This window comes from Ranitomeya variabilis, chromosome 8 (genome assembly GCF_051348905.1).
Source record: "Ranitomeya variabilis isolate aRanVar5 chromosome 8, aRanVar5.hap1, whole genome shotgun sequence".
Lineage (NCBI taxonomy): Eukaryota > Metazoa > Chordata > Amphibia > Anura > Dendrobatidae > Ranitomeya > Ranitomeya variabilis.
This window is the reverse complement of record NC_135239.1, coordinates 174593544-174614622: the sequence shown is the minus strand read 5'-3', so window position 1 is coordinate 174614622 and position 21079 is coordinate 174593544. Positions and strand designations below refer to the sequence as shown.

Genomic DNA, 21079 nt, shown 5'->3' with positions numbered 1-21079 from the left:
CGTTATAAACTTTCGTGAAGCACTTGGGGGAGGGGGATAAAAGTGCTCACGACACATCTAGATAAGTTCCTTAGGGGGTCTAGTTTCCAAAATGGGGTCACTTATGGGGCGTTTCCACTGTTTAGGCACATCAGGGGCTCGCCAGACACGACATGGCATCCGATCTCAATTCCAGCCAATTTTAGCTTGAAAATGTCAAAGGGCGCTCCTTTCCTTCTGAGCCCTGCCATGCGCCCAAACAGTGGTTACCCCCCACATATGGGGTATCAGCGTACTCAGGACAAATTGGACAACAACTTTTGGGGTCCAATTTCTCCTGCTACCCTTGAGAAAATAAACAATTGGGGACTAAACGATCATGTTTGTAGAAAAAATAGGATTTTTTATTTTCACACCCGGGCGTTATAAACTTTCGTGAAGCACTTGGGGGATAAAAGTGCTCACGACACATCTAGATAAGTTCCTTAGGGGGTCTAGTTTCCAAAATGGGGTCACTTATGGGGGGTTTCCACTGTTTAGGCACATCAGGGGCTCGCCAAACACGACATGGCATCCGATCTCAATTCCTGCCAATTTTAGCTTGAAAATGTCAAAGGGCGCTCCTTTCCTTCTGAGCCCTGCCATGCGCCCAAACAGTGGTTACCCCCCACATATGGGGTATCAGCGTACTCAGGACAAATTGGACAACAACTTTTGGGGTCCAATTTCTCCTGCTACCCTTGAGAAAATAAACAATTGGGGACTAAACGATCATGTTTGTAGAAAAAATAGGATTTTTTATTTTCACACCCGGGCGTTATAAACTTTCGTGAAGCACTTGGGGGATAAAAGTGCTCACGACACATCTAGATAAGTTCCTTAGGGGGTCTAGTTTCCAAAATGGGGTCACTTATTGGGGGTTTCCACTGTTTAGGCACATCAGGGGCTCGCCAAACACGACATGGCATCCGATCTCAATTCCAGCCAATTTTAGCTTGAAAATGTCAAAGGGCGCTCCTTTCCTTCTGAGCCCTGCCATGCGCCCAAACAGTGGTTACCCCCCACATATGGGGTATCAGCGTACTCAGGACAAATTGGACAACAATTTTTGGGGTCCAATTTCTCCTGCTACCCTTGAGAAAATAAACAATTGGGGGCTAAACGATCATGTTTGTAGAAAAAATAGGATTTTTTATTTTCACACCTGGGCGTTATAAACTTTCTTGAAGCACTTGGGGGATAAAAGTGCTCACGACACATCTAGATAAGTTCCTTAGGGGGTCTAGTTTCCAAAATGGGGTCACTTATGGGGCGTTTCCACTGTTTAGGCACATCAGGGGCTCGCCAAACACGACATGGCATCCGATCTCAATTCCTGCCAATTTTAGCTTGAAAATGTCAAAGGGCGCTCCTTTCCTTCTGAGCCCTGCCATGCGCCCAAACAGTGGTTACCCCCAACATATGGGGTATCAGCGTACTCAGGACAAATTGGACAACAACTTTTGGGGTCCAATTTCTCCTGCTACCCTTGAGAAAATAAACAATTGGGGACTAAACGATCATGTTTGTAGAAAAAATAGGATTTTTTATTTTCACACCCGGGCGTTATAAACTTTCGTGAAGCACTTGGGGGATAAAAGTGCTCACGACACATCTAGATAAGTTCATTAGGGGGTCTAGTTTCCAAAATGGGGTCACTTATGGGGGGTTTCCACTGTTTAGGCACATCAGGGGCTGGCCAAACACGACATGGCGTCCGATTTCAATTGCAGCCAATTTTAGCTTGAAAATGTCAAACGACGCTCCTTTCCTTCTGAGCTCTGCCGTGCGCCCAAAAAGTGGTTCTCCCTCACATGTGGGGTATCAGCGTACTCAGGACAAATTGGGCAACAACTTTTAAGGTCCATTTTCTCTTTTTACCCTTGGGAAATTAAAAAAATTATTGCTGAAAGATCATTTTTGTGACTAAAAAGTAAAATGTTAATTTTTTCCTTCCATGTTGCTTCTGCTGCTGTGAAACATCTGAAGGGTTAATAAACTTCTTGAATGTGGTTTTGAGCACCTTGAGGGGTGCAATTTTCAGAATGGTGTCACTTTTTGGTATTTTCTGCCATATAGACCCCTCAAAATGACTTCAAATGTGAGGTGGTCCCTAAAAAAAATGGTTTTGTAAATTTTGTTGTAAAAATGAGAAATTGCTGTTCAAATTTTAACCCTTATAACTTCCTAAAAAAAAAAAATTTTGTTTCCAAAATTGCGCTGATGTAAAGTAGATATGTGGAAAATGTTATTTATTAACTATTTTGTGTCACATAACTCTCTGGTTTAACAGAATAAAAATTCAAAGTTGGAAAATTGCGAAATTTTCAAAATTTTCGCCAAATTTCCTTTTTTTTCACAAATAAACGCAAGTGATATCAAAGAAATTTTACCACTATCATGAAGTACAATATGTCACGAGAAAACAATGTCAGAATCGCTAAGATCCGTTGAAGCGTTTCGGAGTTATAACCTCATAAAGAGACAGTGGTCAGAATTGTAAAAATTGGCCCGGTCATTAACGTGCAAACCACCCTTGGGGGTGAAGGGGTTAAAGCCTATGGGAATGATGGAGCATAGAGCTCGGCTATGCCCATCAGCCCAATAGACGCTGTGTGACCACAGTAAGGAGGAGCTTGAATGGTGTGATGGCCAGGCAAGTACTCTGCTGTTCATTTCATTGTAATTGCGGCTGACTAAAATAGCAGAATTTGAGGCTCAGAAGGCAGAGGACCCCCATTGTAGAGATCTTGGGTCCCTCAGCTATCAGACTATACGATGCAGTAGCATCTGGACCTAGATTTTGGGTATCGGACTCGTGCTTAATAACTTAAGACCCCCATACAGAATAGACTCAAATTGGACAAAACCTCCAATATCGGCACTCTTTTCAGACAGATAATGTTGGGGAAGAGAAGGATACATTAGATATCCAGTGTCCAATCCTTTTGGTGTCCAGGACAAAAGACAATAACTGCCCTCTCACTGGAAATATAGGAGTGCTCAGTACAGCATTCATGTTCATGGGAGAAATCGAGGGAGATAGCTGTCGGCCAAACAAATGTACATGGGGACCTTTATTATTATTTACAGTTTTACATGAATGTACGGACTGTATTGTAGCGATAAGTCATATTAGGCCGGGGTCACACTTGCGAGTGTGATGCGAGAAACTCACACGAGTCTCTCGCATCAATACCCGGCACAGCCGCCGGCACTCGGGACCGGAGTGTGCGGCTGCATAGAAATACATGCAGCTGAATGCTCCGGTCCAAGTTCCGGCGGAAGGGCTGGGTATTGATGCGAGAGACTCGTGCGAGTTTCTCGCATCACACTCGCAAGTGTGACCCCGGCCTTAGATGGCTGTCAGACGAATGATGGTTCGGACAATCATTAGACTGCAGCCATCCCGACCAGGGGCGGACATGTTGCTGGTGCAGCTGCATCAGGGCACAGAGGTGGAGGAGGGCCCGCCGCTACAAACAACACATTCAGCTGAAATGTATTGCGGTACTAGGATCCACCGGCTCCCTACGCTGCAATATACTCCGCCTGACAGCCAAAGGCCAGCAGCTGACATCAGCATGCCATGACTTAGGGTGCATGTCAGTGACAACATGCACCATAGTGGGGACGCCAAAGTCAGCTGCTGGCTCCTGCGTTGGCTGTAGAAAAGGACCTTATGCGGGGTTGGAGTGTGGGGGAAGGTGAGTAGTATCGTTTGATTTTAAGTATTGGAGAATAGAACATGGCATATTACACTAGGAAATGGACCAGGATGGGGAACATTATACCAGGAAATGGACTAGAATAAGGCACATTCTACCAGGAAATTGAGTAGGATAAGGCACATTCTACCAGGAAATGGACTAGGATAAGGCACATTCTACCCGGAAATGGACTAGGATAAGGCACATTCTACCAGGAAATGGACTAGGATAAGGCACATTCTACCAGGAAATGGACTAGGATAAGGCACATTCTACCAGAAAATGGACTAGGATAAGGCACATTCTACCAGGAAATGGACTAGGATAAGGCACATTATACCAGAAAATGGACTAGGATAAGGCACATTCTACCAGGAAATGGACTAGGATAAGGCACATTCTACCAGGAAATGGACCAGAATCCAGGATAGGGCACATTCCATTAGGAAATGAACCAGTATGGAGCACATTATCAAAGCGTACATAGCGTATTCCCAATGTGTTTGTTAATCACAGTGCCCTCTCTTTACTACATAGAGTCCTCTCAAGTTAGATACAAAATGACTGCTGATGGAGCAGCATCTGACCAGAAGACCAGTCCATCAGCTCCTCCATTAGAACATAAAGCTTACCCATATTCCATCAGCGGTTATTTCAGTTTATATCTAGGATATTAGGTTGCTTGTTTGCTATAAAAGGAGGGGGACCAAACACATTTCTTGCACAGGGGCCCCAAGCTGTCAGTGTCCACTACTGATATTGGCTTTGTTCTCTATGAGAGGGCTGGGACTCGGAGAATAAAGGAGCGGCAGTTTGTAATTGCCCATTTTACATCCTTTACCCCCTCCCCCGACAATGAATCGTCTGCTGCCTCCATACATATTAGAATCAGTTGTCTGAACCAGTCGATATTGGAAGGCTCAGCCAACAATAGCCTAATGAGTATGGGAAGTTTTAGTAATTTCCAAACTTTGCACTTATTTTAAGACTATGCTAAGACATTTATTGCATTTTACTGTCCTGGTAATCACTTCAGACTGTTAATCACAGCATTTCAGATTGTTCACAGCATTTCATCTGATAGGAATCCATAAATTCTTATTTAGACACATAGAAAATCTTGCGATCAGGACATAATAGACGTTTCATCATTTGTAGATTGACAGTTTTCCGCTTTATGTGTCAGGTTGTGTGTAAATGACGCACGTCGCAACCTCTGTATCATTCACGTTTCCAGTCCCATATACCGTTCTATCGAGCTCAATGACTTAATGAAATAGAACAAATAGAAAGAGACCAACTTTCTGCACTGAAACCAGATCCACTCCATCAGCCTGTCCTCCACTAACCACAATTGTCAAATGGCTTTACTGCCAGCATTAAATCCATAGGCGCAGGCGATGCGAGCTCATCTAACACAGATTAAACATTGAACAGCCTTTAATAAAACCGACTACCTAAGCTAAATCAACATCTCCAGCTTAATCTCTGTTTAACTACAAATAAGTCACTAAAACACATTTTCTCACACGCTCTTACCTGCAAATTCATTCTTCCCATCACACTGCCCTTTACTTATGTCACTATGTAATACAGTATTACAAATAATAAAAAAGTGTAAGTGCTCCTCCACCTTTTAAGACCTTATATTACATAGCATCATCTCTCCAAAACACTTCCACTATTAGGCCGGCATCACACTGGCGTATTTTACGGACGAAAATACGGATTGCATACGATACCATGATTCTCTATGGCCCAGCTCCTATCTGCCGTATTTTATTGATCCGTATTATACGGTCTTGTACGGCCGTAGAAAATCGCAGCATGCTGCGTTTGTCAGCGTATTGCGCAAAAAATCCACCAATGAAAGTCTATGGGGGGGCGAGAAAATTACGGATTACACACGGACCATGCGTGTGACTTGCGAGAAATACGCAGCGGTGCTCTCTAGAAAAGCCGGCAATTCAGTGCGGTGTACAGTAAAATCACACTGACAGAATAGAATAGGTAGAATAAATGTCTACACATAGAATAGGTATATATATATATATGTCAGTGAGACACACATATATATATACATATATATATATATACAGTATTTATATTTAATTCAGCGCAAGATAGCATAAAAGCCGGGAATTCGATTGCCGGCTTTTGCTATCTCCTTCACAAACCCGACAGGATATGAGACATGGTTTACATACAGTAAACCATCTCATATCCCTTTTTTTATTACATATTCCTCTTTAGTAATGTAACAAGTGTCTGTGTGTAAAATTTTGAAGCTCTAGCTATTAAGTTAAAGGGTTAAATCCCAGAAAAAATTGGCGTGGGCTCCCGCGCAATTTTCTCTGCCAGAGTGGGAAAGCCAGTGACTGAGGGCAGATATTAATAGCCTAGGGAGGTACCATGGTTATAGGACCCCTCCTGGCTAAAAACATCTGCCCCCAGCCACCCCAGAAAAGGCACATCTGGGAGATGCGCCTATTCTGGCACTTAGCCTCTCTCTTCCCACTCCCGTGTAGTGGTGGGATATGGGGTAATAAAGGGTTAATGTCACCTTGCTATTGTAAGGTGACATTAAGCCAGGTTAATAATGGAGAGGCGTCAATTATGACACCTATCCATTATTAATCCAATAGTACGAAATGGTTAATAAAACACACACACACACACACACATTATTAAAAAGTATTTTAATGAAATAAAGACATAGGGTGTTTTAATATTTTATTATACTCTCAATCCACCTGAAGACCCTTGTCACCTGAAATAAAGTTAAACAAAACAAACAACAATATTCCATACCTTCCGTCGATCAGTCTTGTCCCACGCTGTAAATCCATCTGAAGGGGTTAAATCATTTTACACCCAGGAGCTCTGCTAATGCAGCTGTGCTCCTGTCTGTAAAATTTGGTGAATGAATGGAATGCAGGGGAATGTCCTATAGTTACCTCGAGTCACGGTGATGCGCCCTCTGCTGAATGAACTCATATGAACTCGAGCCTGGGAACTTTTCAGAAAAGTTCCCACGGTCGAGTTCATATGAGCATATATGGGCATACAGGTGATAGAAATGTTACACTAGTCCTACCCGTATACCTCATATTAATGGTCTTGTCGAGAAATCTTATATTCTTTCCCTATGCTAATGATTTCTTCCAGGCTCCGGGGCGTGCAGTGCTGGAAGAAATCCTTGCCTCTTGTCTTCATTATAATACTACCCCCCTAACATCCACATCAGTTCTGGCGCCAGATCCTGCGCCTTCGCCCTGCACTCCCTCCACAATATATACCCTTTCTCTTTAATCTGAAATGCAGCAGTTTCAGGAAAAGCTTACATTGAAAAGCCAGCCAGGGACTATGTGTCTTGGCTGACTAGTCCGATGCTGATCCCTGGCAGTTTTTCCTTGCCCCATTCCTCTTGACTGACAGGTCATTCTCTATACACACATAAGGAGAGACTTGTCAGTTTAAGGAAACAGGGTGGGGAGCAGCTGGCAGGGACTGATCATCTTAGATGGCTCATTTGTGGCTTTTCAGCACCATTTTAGGTTAAAATTTGCACCGCTGCAATAATGCAGCCTGCGTCTAATTTATGCTGCTGGTGGTAGCACGAATTAGCAGACAGGTTCCCTTTAACGTATTGATTATGCCATGAATGTTACTTCTGCACTAAATCTGCTGCAGAATAAAGCATGTTGGAATAAAATCTGTGCATGTATCCCTCTCCATAAAAATAGTGTTTTCTATACCCCCTTTCATAGTCATTGCTTTGTACTTTGTTGCAAAGATTCATGTAACAGCATCTGTAATGAAAATCTGTAACAAATACGGCATTTGTAAACGGTTTATATATGTTTCCAATTAATACATTTCGTTTTTCCTGATATAAGGCTTCCACATCTAAGATTATAGGGAAGCCTCTAACTCTGGGGATTCCAGCACGCGGCAAACACATTTCTCTAGACATTATAGCTCATTTAGAATACCCCAAAGGCTCAATTTCATATCTTTAGTTGCTAAAACTAAGTACTAAAAAGTTTCAAAAGATATCAAGAGAAAATGAGAAAGTTACATTTTAGAACATTATTAACTGGCTAATATGTATTCTCCTCATGTGTAGGGAGCTGAGAAATCACAAGACACCGGAAACAGGTATAATTTCCTGTAAGAGAAGCTCGGATACATCCACAGCCCCTCAACACAAGTCAGATTGGGGAACAGGAGAGCAATCAGACCGCAGAAATCAATATGGATTTAGAGCTTCCTATTAGCAAATATATAAATATAACATAAATAAATGCTAATTAAATAATAACAAAATCTCTCGATATTCATCACAGATCGACTGAATTTGGGTCATTCTATAGTTCAAATTGGCTAAATGGCAAACGCTCGGACACCCGCCCGCCTCGTATCATCTACAAGGAAAATATTTTCTTTTAAGTAACCTACAGAACAGAAGAGGTAAGCAGCATCCAGCGCCAGTGTCTTGTAAACAAATCAGTACAGATTAAAGGTTCACTCCAGGCAAAGCGGATACATTGTGTTATGCCTAGCGCAGGGTCTGAGGGATGGGTGCAAGACGCAAGGAAGGAAGCAGCATGAAATTGGGACAGGATCCTTAAAGCCAACATGTCAGCACGATTTTGTCATATAAAGACATACAGTGCCTACAAGTAGTATTCAACCCCCTGCAGATTTAGCAGGTTTAATAAGATGCAAATAAGTTAGAGCCTTCAAACTTCAAACAAGAGCAGGATTTATTAACAGATGCATAAATCTTACAAACCAAAAAGTTTTGTTGCTCAGTTAAATTTTTATAAATTTTAAACATAAAAGTGTGGGTCAATTATTATTCAACCCCTAGGTTTAATATTTTGTGGAATAACCTTTGTTTGCAATTACAGCTAATAATCGTCTTTTATAAGACCTGATCAGGCCGGCACAGGTCTCTGGAGTTATCTTGGCCCACTCCTCCATGCAGATCTTCTCCAAGTTATCTAGGTTCTTTGGGTGTCTCATGTGGACTTTAATCTTGAGCTCCTTCCACAAGTTTTCAATTGGGTTAAGGTCAGGAGACTGACTAGGCCACTGCAACACCTTGATTTTTTGCCTCTTGAACCAGGCCTTGGTTTTCTTGGCTGTGTGCTTTGGGTCGTTGTCTTGTTGGAAGATGAAATGACAACCCATCTTAAGATCCTTGATGGAGGAGCGGAGGTTCTTGGCCAAAATCTCCAGGTAGGCTGTGCTATCCATCTTCTCATGGATGCGGACCAGATGGCCAGGCCCCTTGGCTGAGAAACAGCCCCACAGCATGATGCTGCCACCACCATGCTTGACTGTAGGGATGGTATTCTTGGGGTCGTATGCAGTGCCATCCAGTCTCCAAACGTCACGTGTGTGGTTGGCACCAAAGATCTCGATCTTGGTCTCATCAGACCAGAGAACCTTGAACCAGTCAGTCTCAGAGTCCTCCAAGTGATCATGAGCAAACTGTAGACGAGCCTTGACATGACGCTTTGAAAGTAAAGGTACCGTCTTCATCTGGAACGGAGACCATTGCGGTGGAGTACGTTACTTATGGTATTGACTGAAACCAATGTCCCCACTGCCATGAGATCTTCCCGGAGCTCCTTCCTTGTTGTCCTTGGGTTAGCCTTGACTCTTCGGACAAGCCTGGCCTCGGCACGGGAGGAAACTTTCAAAGGCTGTCCAGGCCGTGGAAGGCTAACAGTAGTTCCATAAGCCTTCCACTTCCGGATGATGCTCCCAACAGTGGAGACAGGTAGGCCCAACTCCTTGGAAAGGGTTTTGTACCCCTTGCCAGCCTTGTGACCCTCCACGATCTTGTCTCTGATGGCCTTGGAATGCTCCTTTGTCTTTCCCATGTTGACCATGTTTGAGTGCTGTTCACAAGTTTGTGGAGGGTCTTAAATAGCCAGAAAAGGCTGGAAAAAGAGATAATTAATCCCAACATGCGAAGCTCATTGTTCTTTGTGCCTGAACTACTTCTTAATACTTTAGGGGAACCAAACAGAATTCTGGTGGGTTGAGGGGTTGAATAATAAATGACCCTCTGAAAAGACTTTTCACAATTTAAAAAAAAAATAAACAAAGAAATAACATTCTTTTTTGCTGCAGTGCATTTCACACTTCCAGGCTGATCTACAGTCCAAATGTCACAATGCCAAGTGAATTCCAAATGTGTAAACCTGCTAAATCTGCAGGGGGTTGAATACTACTTGTAGGCACTGTAGCTGTAACACTGATTACATTGATACTTTAGGTTATAAAGTCCGCTTTGTGGTTTTTCTTTAATCGCCATTTAAAGTTTTCTGCTAATTATATTTCGGTGCACAGGGGCCGGACCATGCACTGGGTCTTCTCCTCCTGGTCTATGATTCTCCGGCCCCTCTGCCTACCTCTGGTCTTCGAATGACCGTTCTTCACTGTAGGAAATCTCAGTAGTAACCTGTCATTCACAGACCGGAGGGGGCCAGGAAATCACAGACAGGAAGGAGGAGACGCAGTGCACAGTCCGGCCCCTGTGCACAGAAACCTAATTAGCACAAAACTTCACATGGTTATTAAAGAAGATCAAGAATGCGCATTTATTCACCGAAGATATCGATTTAATCTGTGTTAAAGCCATGCTTACATTACAAAATCATGTTGACAGGTTTTATTTAACTGCAGGCATCTAGTTTAGGAAAAATTCAAGAACGGGGAGAAGTAATCTGGGTGGGAGCCTGCTGGCTTCTCCCCACCTGGCTCAGATAAATTGACATTTCTCTCCTAAAATACGAATAGGGTCATATCTAGCCACGCTGGTCAGGGACTAGTCAGAGCCTACCTGATGACTGTTCTCTTCGTTCCCAACTCCTTTGCAGCATTTCAGAATTAGGCTACTTTCACAGATCAGTTTTTTTGTTTCAGGCACAATCCGGCAAATTTTTGAAAAAACGGATCCGTCGCAAATAGTGAAAAACTGATGCAATGGATCCGTTTTCCTGCTGGATCCGGTTTTTGTTTTTAACTTCCTGTTCCGGGGCAGAGGAGAGAGAGAGGAAGAGAGAGAGGAAGAGAGAGGAAGAGAGAGAGGAAGAGAGATGAGAGAGAGAGGAGAGAGAGGAGAGGAAGAGAGAGAGAGGAAGAGAGAGAGGAAAAGAGAGAGAGGAAGAGAGAGGAAGAGAGGAAGAGAGGAAGAGAGAGAGGAAGAGAGAGGGAGAGAGAGAGGAAGAGAGAGAGGAAGAGAGGAAGAGAGAGAGGGAGATAGAGAGGGAGAGAGAGGAAGAGAGAAAGAGAGAGAGAGGAAGAGAGAAAGAGAGAGGAAGAGATAGAGAGGAAGAGAGAGAGAGAGAGAGAGAGAGGAAGAGAGAAAGAGAGAGAGAAAGTGAGAAAGAGAGAGGAAGAGAGAGAGAGAGAGGAAGAGAGAAAGAGAGAGAGAAAGTGAGAAAGAGAGAGGAAGAGAGAGAGAGAGAGAGGAAGAGAGAGAGAGAGGAAGAGAGACCGGATTCATCATTTCACATCTCAGTTTCATCCGTTTATCGCTGGAACCGTCGCTGAGCGTTTTTTTGCCGGACAGAAAAAACGTTCCTCTGTACGTTTTCTCGGAAACAGTTTTGGCAAAAAACGGATGAAACGTGTGGCCATCAGGCGCAATCCGATGCTAATACTATGAGAATAAATTAGATACTATAATACTATGAGAATACTATGAGAGAAAAAACGGATCAGGCAGAAAAAAAAGCGGGATCCGTTTTTTTTTTTAATTCGCTGGATTGTGTCTGACGGCAAAAACCTGATGTGTGAAAGTAGCCTTAGGGCTCTTTCAGACGTCCGTGATCATCAGTCCAATCTTGGATGACAATCGATGGACTGGCTGTAGTATCCAGAACCCCGAGCATGACAGCTTTATATATTTCTATGAGGCTGTCACACTCAGGGTCGGGAGACGTGGGGCCAGTTTATGCATTGTGATCCCAGATTGGTCCGATAATCACGGACGCCTGATAGAGCCCTAAATCATAAATGTTTGTAAAGCCTGTCCCAGTTTTATCTTGCCCATGGTTTGAGCAGCACGAATCATCTGAAAGATTCCCTATAAAGCCCTTATCATGCATCTAAGTAAAACAATGAGTAAGGTCCTGCACTAAGCAAAACAAATGTGTAGAATTTTGGTCCAAAGTGATGCATTAGGATCCACTACTGGACAACCCCTTCTTAACAGCTTTACTGCCCATCATAAAATAATTGCATACTTACCTCCCAGATCAGCATCGTTTCTACCATTGCTTCCCTTCGTCCCCAAATAGTCACATGAAGTTGTGTAACTCCGCTCTGATGAAATATTATAGGCTGCAGCCAATCACCGACTGCATTGAGACTCAGTGCTGCAATCAGGGGACCGGCGCCATTCCAGAAGTGAAGCTTTTTTAATTTATGCTGGACAGTTTAGTGGGACAACCCCTTTCATATCATTCAGATGTCAATTCAGACAAAACTAAAGAAGTAGAATCCAATCTGACATCTTAGGAGCTTTTCACATTACAATTGAGAAAGTGAAGTCCTAATTAGATATTTCAAACTCGCATGTACCCCAGGAATATAGTGTTACCACCTGATAGCATCCAGGCTGTGATCAGTATTAGTAGAGCAGGTGAGTGGGCGCTCACACTTACATACCCTGAGGCTACGTTCCCACCATGAGCTTTTGGTGAATTTTTGATTTTCTGCACCTATTAAATAAAATAGGTTACTTGCATTTTTTCGAAAATATGCAGCGTAAAAAAAATCACTAAAAACTCATCTTGTGAATATTGCCTTAAAGTGACAGAATGCTATGTCCTTCCTACAACTCAATCGAGAAAAAGGAAAACCACTTATATTTTCCATCAGATTTGGTATCTTTGATCTTTCTGAAGAAGACATACCACTCCAGAAAGGCTTTACATGCTTTACATGTACAAAGACCGGCTTACACAGAAACTCACGAATATAACTTTTGCATTAAAGGATTTTATTGGGAGATAGGTTATTAAAAAAAAAGCCATCTCTTCTTCCTTGCACATATGATGTATACATAATAGCCACTTTTGGACCCGAAACAGCCTTATGTTCACATCCACTTAAAAATTCCATTTTCTTGTTTGTATTAGGAACAGAAAATAATCGAACAGAAACGATACTTCTTGGATCCCGGTCAGATGCCTCTCAATCAGCCAAACCAGATCTCCACTTTGCACTGACGAGGGGCAGTACCCCGAAACACAGTGTCTGCAAGTTGAGATTCTGGTTTGGCTATTATCCTAAGTCATGTGACAAGGCTCGTTAAAGGGTCGACATTGACTGTTAGGATTGCTACTTCCAATAGGTGGCACTAGAGTTCTAGTCCTCTTCCTCTCTGAAGAGACAATCTGAACAGAAAAAATGTAATTTATGGTGTAGGACACATGACGGACACCGTCTGACCACACCGAACTATAATGGGGTCCGACTGGCTTCCGTCGTGGTGTTTTACCTTGCAGATTTAAATCTACAGCGTGTCAATTCTTTCAGCGTTTTGCAGATTTCACCCATAGTAATGAGTGGGGAAAAATCCGCACCAAAAACACAAGTAAACAAACTCGCAATGGAAGAAGGAGTCTGCTGTACATGAGGTTATGAAAGAGAGCGGCGAAGATTTAGAGAGGGGAAGACCTAGTTGCAGACAGGAGCGCTGGCCTTGTTGGTCCCTTCTTTTTGCAAATGGTTGGCAAGGCCCTGCACAGTCCCATCAGCAGAGAACCTGTTACACATTGGATCACAGTCACCTGATTTTGATGGGAATGACTGACCATCTGATGTGTATGGAGGTCTCCCGACACTCCTCAGATATTGTCATGTGGAATTTTAATGCCCAATTATTTTCATTTCTTTTCAGAGAAGATAAGTAGCTGCTAGAAATGTCTGCTGAGCTGTGTGTATGGGGCAGTTGGGTGAGATAGCTGGCAGCTATCCAATGTGTATGGGGCAGTTAGGTGAGATGGCTGGCGGCTATCTAATGTGTATTGGGCAGTTAGGTGAGATGGCTGGCGGCTATCTAATGTGTATTGGGCAGTTAGGTGAGATATCTGGCAGCTATCTAATGTGTATTGGGCAGTCCTGTAAGATATCTGGGGCTATCTAATGTGTATGGGGCAGTCCTGTAAGATATCTGGGGCTATCTAATGTGTATGGGACAGTCGGGTGAGATAGCTGGCGGCTATCTAATGTGTATTGGGCAGTCCTGTAAGATATCTGGGGCTATCTAATGTGTATGGGACAGTCGGGTGAGTAGCTGGCGGCTATCTAATGTGTATGGGGCAGTCGGGTGAGATAGCTGGTGGCTATCTAATGTGTATGGGGCAGTCCTGTAAGATATCTGGGGCTATCTAATGTGTATGGGACAGTCAGGTGAGATAGCTGGCGGCTATCTAATGTGTATTGGGCAGTCAGGTGAGATAGCTGGCAGCTATCTAATGTGTATTGTGCAGTCGGGTGAGATAGCTGGTGGCTATCTAATGTGTATTGGGCAGTCGGGTGAGATAACTGGTGGCTATCTAATGTGTATGGGGCAGTCGGGTGAGATAGCTGGCGGCTATCTAATGTGTATTGGGCAGTCGGGTGAGATAGCTGGCAGCTATCTAATGTGTATGGGGAAGTTGGGTGAGATAGTTAACGGCTATCTAATGTGTATTGGGCAGTTGGGTGAGATAGCTGACAGCTATCTAATGTTTATGGGGCAGTTGGGTGAGATATCTGGTGGCTATCTAATGTGTATGGGGCAGTCGGGTGAGATAGCTGGTGGCTATCTAATGTGTATTGGGCAGTCGGGTGAGATAGCTGGCAGCTATCTAATGTGTATTGGGCAGTCGGGTGAGATGGCTGGCAGCTATCTAATGTGTATGGGGCAGTTAGGTGAGATAGCTGGCGGCTATCTAATGTGTATTGGGCAGTCGGGTGAGATATCTGGGGCTATCTAATGTGTATGGGGCAGTCGGGTGAGATGTGTATGGCCAGCCTGACAAGAGGTGGAGAAAAGCAGAAGGTCCTAGAAATTGGGTGATGGAGAAACAAGTAACAGACCTTTCTGTCCGTAATGGCAAAATCCATCACATATTGGGAGGCTAATTTAGATTTTTGCCATGAAGCCTCCTCTCTTCCATGTACTCTGCTGTTCTATACTATGCACATCATATCTTTATATGTTTCTTTCCTTTGAGGCTGGTATTTCTTTGTGTTGTTATTTATATATATAAATAAAAAACACAACACGGAAAAATCTTGTATTCCTCTCTTCAACGCTGGTCCCTACAGAAGTCCTGGAAGGTGCTGACATATCCTCAATACCTGAGACTCGCAATCTTTTTCTCCTACAGTTTCACTTTAATATGTTTGAAAACAGAAGAAAACAGCGAGTTTTTCTCTGCAGCTTTCCCTGTGACTGCCAAGTTAAAATGAAATATCAGCCACACACAACAATGGAGCCTTCAGCATCACGGCCAAATGATACTCGGCTGTAGAAATGGCTGGGTATAATAATCCCATAATAATCCCAATTCTCAATGAATTAATGTGAAGTCCAGAAATGCTGCACGTCACAGATCTATATACTGTACATATAGATAAGCCTCTGTCAGATGCCACAACTCCAGGGAGCACTTTATATTCTGTCTCACTTGATAAATTGTATGATTTTAGCTATAAATGAGAGGATAATGGGATCATTAGAAATAAGCACCAGGAAACCTTTAACCCTCAGCGATCTGTCATGTAATCCAGCAGAATCCTCACAGCTGACATGTTTACTGTGAAATTAATTACGCAGATTATTACTCTCATCGTGTTCTGTGTGTTTTTATATAATTAGAATATGAGGATTTCTTATGAGAGTATTTAGCAATGTATTTAGAGTGCAAGCTCTGCGACACACATCGGCTCCATTCTCATACATGTAAATGACCTGGGTGTGTAGAGTAGTAAGTAAATGGTTTTAGTGACTGATAAATATGTGAGTGTGTGTGTATCTATATGTATATGTATGTATAATATATATGTGTGTATGTGTGTGTGCATATATATGTATATGTGAGTTTATATGTATACATAAGTGTGTGTATATTTATATATATACGTATATGCGTGTGTGTATATATATATATTGTATATTTATGTGTGTCTATATATATATATGTATATATGTGTGATGTGTGTGTATATACTGTATATATGGGTGTGTGTATGTGTGTGTATATACTGTATATGTGTGTGTGTATTTATATGTATGTCTATATATACTGTATATATGTGTATGTGCCTATATAATATATATATATATGTGTGTGTGTGTGTATGTATATATGTTTATACTTATTTGTGTGTACATATATATATATGTGTGTGTGATGTGTGTGTGTATATACTGTATATGTGTGTGTGTATATATATATATGTATGTCTATATATACTGTATATATGTGTATGTGCCTATATAATATATATATATATATATATATATATGTGTGTGTGTGTATGTATATATGTTTATACTTATTTGTGTGTACATATATATATATATATATATATGTGTGATGTGTGTGTGTATACACTGTATATATGGGTGTGTGTATGTGTGTGTATACACTGTATATATGGGTGTGTGTGTATATACTGGATATATATGTGTGTGTGTATATATAATGTGTGTCTATATGTATACAGTATAGTATTTTCCATGTGTCATATCTTTGCAGGTATCTGCCAGCACCGAGCTCCCTCTGTCATCAGTCATGGCAGGCTGGTGATATGCACTAGATCCAACCTCTGTATATGGCTGATACCAAGAACATATGGATCCATTAAAGGATAAAGAGAGTGACAAAATTAATACCAATACTCCCCTCTGATTATGAAGAACATACATGTGTAGACCCCGAGGCATGAAGACATGTCATTATTCATTAATATGTGGCAATATATAATATGCAATAAGTCTGAGGAGAAAAATGAGCAAATTCTCAAAAATTCTCTTTCAGAAACAGCTGGTAGCGGCGCTGACAGGAACGTGACATACAAAGCGCCATATTCTAGTAAACAGCATGGTGGTATACGCTGAGACCGCCCGCTTGTCCATACTACATTTTCAGTGAGAGATTATCACTTCCTCCATATCTCCTTTGCCAAGACCACCCTAGCAGACCACTTATCCAGCACCTTCGTGTGCTCTGTACCGTCCACATGCCAATTTTTACCACAAACACAATGGTGGACATAAACTCCATTCTAACCCCCTCACGAGAGGCTGTGTTGTAGCCTGTGGGGAATATTCACACACAGTTTTTGTATATGAGGTTTTTTTTTGCTTCAGTGGTCAAATCTGGAGCATTTTCACGTACTAACGCCTCAAGAATTACCATGTGGGTCTAATTTTCCACACAGAAATAAACCGCGTTCACGATAGCCTTGATTTCCCATTGAGATACATAGGAAGCTTTCTTTACAGAATATTCAAAACTGTTTTAATGTTGATTTTGTAGTGGAATCTGCTCCAAAATTCCATTAAAACCCACCAGTGTGCGACTATACCCCTAACTGGTATCTGACAAGTGACCTAGTAACGCGTGCCCTGCCTGAGCCTGTATCTCCACACCTCACATTACCACATGATAGACGCTGGCCGTAATCTGCCCACTGAGGGCAGCACCCCCTGGTGGTAGATACTGGAACTACAGCATTCAGCAACAGGTGTGTGACAGCGCCCCCTGCCGTCCTAGTCCCCACTTACTTGTCGTTCTCCTGGATGGCGCTGAGGCAGGCGGCGGCGGCGGCGGCGGCGGCGGGTGGCTGGTGCAGCCTGCAGCTGGCCAGGTGCTTGTGGTGCTCCTCCTGCAGGCAGGCTTTCTCATTGTACAGGCTGCTCACTTGCTCCTCCAGTTCATCAATCCTCTTTTTCTGCTTCTCCAGAAGCTCCTGCTGGGTCTCGATGATTTTGTTGAGCTCCTTCAGGTATTCTGCCGCCCGACATGGACTTTCTGCAGGGGGCTCCATGCTGTGCGACCTCAGCCCCCCGGACACATGCCTGTGTAGAAGATGTCAGTCACTGCTGTGATGGCACTGAGCCTGAATGCCGGTGCAGGAGGAACTCCTCACATCCCCGGCGCCGTGCACGGTGCTCCCGGCTGCAGGCACCGGATCTCCGCCATTGCCGGTCCGGTGCCCGGTGTGCAGTGACTGGCTCCGGAATGTCACTGGCGATGAATGGGAGAGACGCTGGTGGTGACTGGGAGTCGCTGGGATACTGTCCCCGGGATGATGGAGCTAAGGGCTGGGCTCATTAGCTGGGGGCTGGGAGATGAGGAAGGAGGGAGAGATGTGAGGCTGCTCGGGTCCGCTCCCCTCACTGCTGGCGGCACACACCGACCTCCTGAGCTACCTGCTGCTGCACCGGCTACAGGGGGCAATGCCAGGATGTGCCCACCTGTGCCGGCAGGGAGAACAACCAGTCACTGGGGTAGTAATGAGCCAAGAAGATGCACCCAGCAGCCCTACACATTCTCCCCAGAGAAAGGCAGCCTGCATGCCCTTATACTGCCACACTGTGCACAAATAATACACCGCCATACACTCCCCAAATAAAAGGATTGGGGCGCCTGCGCATTACATCTACAGGGCATTTTAGAATATCCCTTTCTAAATCCATAGGAATTAAAGTGAACCTGACAGCTGATATATGCTGGCTAAACTGTGGCTAGCTTGTGGCGGCCCCTGACTGTACGATCGCAGCAGTATATGTTTGCCCTAGTCACATTTTTAATAGTCGCCGGGGACTGAGCCGCACGGGGGACTAGTCACACAGACTGATCGGTGCCTTCTTCCCGCCTGCGGCGCTGACAGTGACTGACAAGTGTCTGCCTTTATGGCCGTGTAGTCATTGTCAGCGGGTGGGGAGAAGCCACCGAGGACCGGCCTGTACGACTAGTTAATAGCGCGGCTCGATCTCCGGTAGTTCTCTGATACACCGCAGCGTTTTAGAGACAAACATACATGGCTGTGATCATATAGCCAGTGGCTGTTATGTGCTGCCCATGGTTTGGGCTGCATGCATCAGCTTACATGTTCCCTTTAAAGGGGTTTGTCTACCTGGCCACCCCTTTTAAAATAAAAATAACATACCAGTGCCGTAGCAGCGACGGACACGTGAGCCCGGCGTACACTATTGGGCTGCTGCGTTTTCTCTTGTACTTGTTCAACATTCATCTGAGGGAAATGTGGAGGCAGCAGTCCAATAGTTGACTGCAGGACTAACAAGGCATAACAATGTCACGGGAAACCTGGTGTCGAGATGGCTTGGATGGCGCAACTGTGGGAGGCGAGAAATCTGTTATTTTTATTTTACAAGGGGGAACACTTCATTTTAAAAGTAAGTAAGGGCTCGTGCAGACGAGCGTATTTTCGTTCTGAGTTCAATCCGACAAATCATCGGCTCGTACTCAGACTAATGTTATTCTTTTGGGTCATCCACATGTCAGATCTTTACCTCTGACAGAGCCGACCCAAGGTAGAGATTGCTACATCTCTTGAGTTTAATCCAATATTCAGATCGCACTCGGCCGTGCAAGTCAATGAGTGCATCAGAAACATCGGACCGCACTCGGATGACATCTGAGTAGAATCCGATTTCTACGCACTGACAGAATGGAGAAGGTGGAGAAATGGAAATGTTTTTCTCCATCTCCTACTCATCCAAGAGAATTGGAGCACACTCTAATCGCACTCTGATCATACTATGATCGCACTCTCGTCACACTGATCACACTCTGATCACACTATGATCATACTATGATCGCACTCTGATCACACTTTGATCATACTATGCACTCTGATCACACTCTGATCGCACTCTGATCACACTATGATTGCACTGATCACACTATGATTGCACTCTGAACACACTCTGACCGCACTCTGATCATACTATGATCACACTCTCATCACACTGATCGCACTATGATTGCATTCTGATCACACTATGATAATACTATGATCGCGCTCTGATCACACTATGATTGCACTCTGATCACACTATGATCGCACTCTGATCACACTATGATCGCACTCTGATCGCACTATGATCGCACTCTGATCACACTATGATCATACTATGATCGCACTCTCATCACACTGATCGCACTATGATTGCACTCTGATCACACTATAATAATACTATGATCGCACTCTGATCACACTATGATTGCACTCTGATCACACTATGATCATACTATGATCGAACTCTCATCACACTGATCACACTATGATTTCACTCTGATCACACTATGATTGCACTCTGATCACACTGTGATCGCACTCTGATCACACTGTGATCGCACTATGATTGCACTCTGATAACACTATGATTGCACTCTGATCACACTATGATCATACTATGATCGCACTCTCGTCACACTGATCGCACTATGATTGCACTCTGATCACCCTATGATAATACTATGATCGCACTCTGATCACACTATGATTGCGCTCTGATCACACTATAATCGCACTCTGATCACACTATGATCATACTATGATCGAACTCTCATCACACTGATCACACTATGATTTCACTCTGATCACACTATGATTGCACTCTGATCACACTGTGATCGCACTCTGATCACACTGTGATCGCACTATGATTGCACTCTGATAACACTATGATTGCACTCTGATCACACTATGATCATACTATGATCGCACTCGTCACACTGATCGCACTATGATTGCACTCTGATCACCCTATGATAATACTATGATCGCACTCTGATCACACTATGATTGCGCTCTGATCACACTATAATCGCACTCTGATCACACTATGATCATACTATGATCGAACTCTCATCACACTGATCACACTATGATTTCACTCTGATCACACTATGATTGCACTCTGATCACACTGTGATCGCACTCTGATCACACTGTGATCGCACTATGATTGCACTCTGATAACACTATGATTGCACTCTGATCACACTATGATCATACTATGATCGCACTCTCGTCACACTGATCGCACTATGATCGCACTATGATCACCCTATGATAATACTATGATCGCACTCTGATCACACTATGATTGCGCTCTGATCACACTATAATCGCACTCTGATCACACTATGATCATACTATGATTGCACTCTTGTCACACTGATCGCACTCTGATCACACTATGATCATACTATGATTGCACTCTCGTCACACTGATCGCACTCTGATCACACTATGATCACACTCTGCCAATCTCCAGAATGTATTACATG

The 21079-nt window shown here is 43.5% G+C and overlaps 1 protein-coding gene across 9 annotated transcripts in view; it reads right to left on the bottom strand.

The window, feature by feature from the left end:
• IQSEC1 (IQ motif and Sec7 domain ArfGEF 1) overlaps positions 1 to 18184 on the bottom strand; it is a 746975-nt gene extending 728791 nt beyond the window's left edge. For 3 of the 9 annotated variants that reach the window (XM_077277637.1, XM_077277640.1, XM_077277642.1), the window contains exon 1: positions 17542 to 18179. In XM_077277637.1, the coding sequence (XP_077133752.1) occupies positions 17542 to 17804 (263 nt within the window). In that variant the 5' untranslated portion in view covers positions 17805 to 18179. Of the gene's footprint in view, positions 1 to 17541 lie in introns of all 9 variants that reach the window. The other 6 variants (XM_077277654.1, XM_077277652.1, XM_077277651.1 and 3 more) reach the window with 5 other exon arrangements.
• Between the last annotated feature and the right edge of the window lie 2895 nt (positions 18185 to 21079).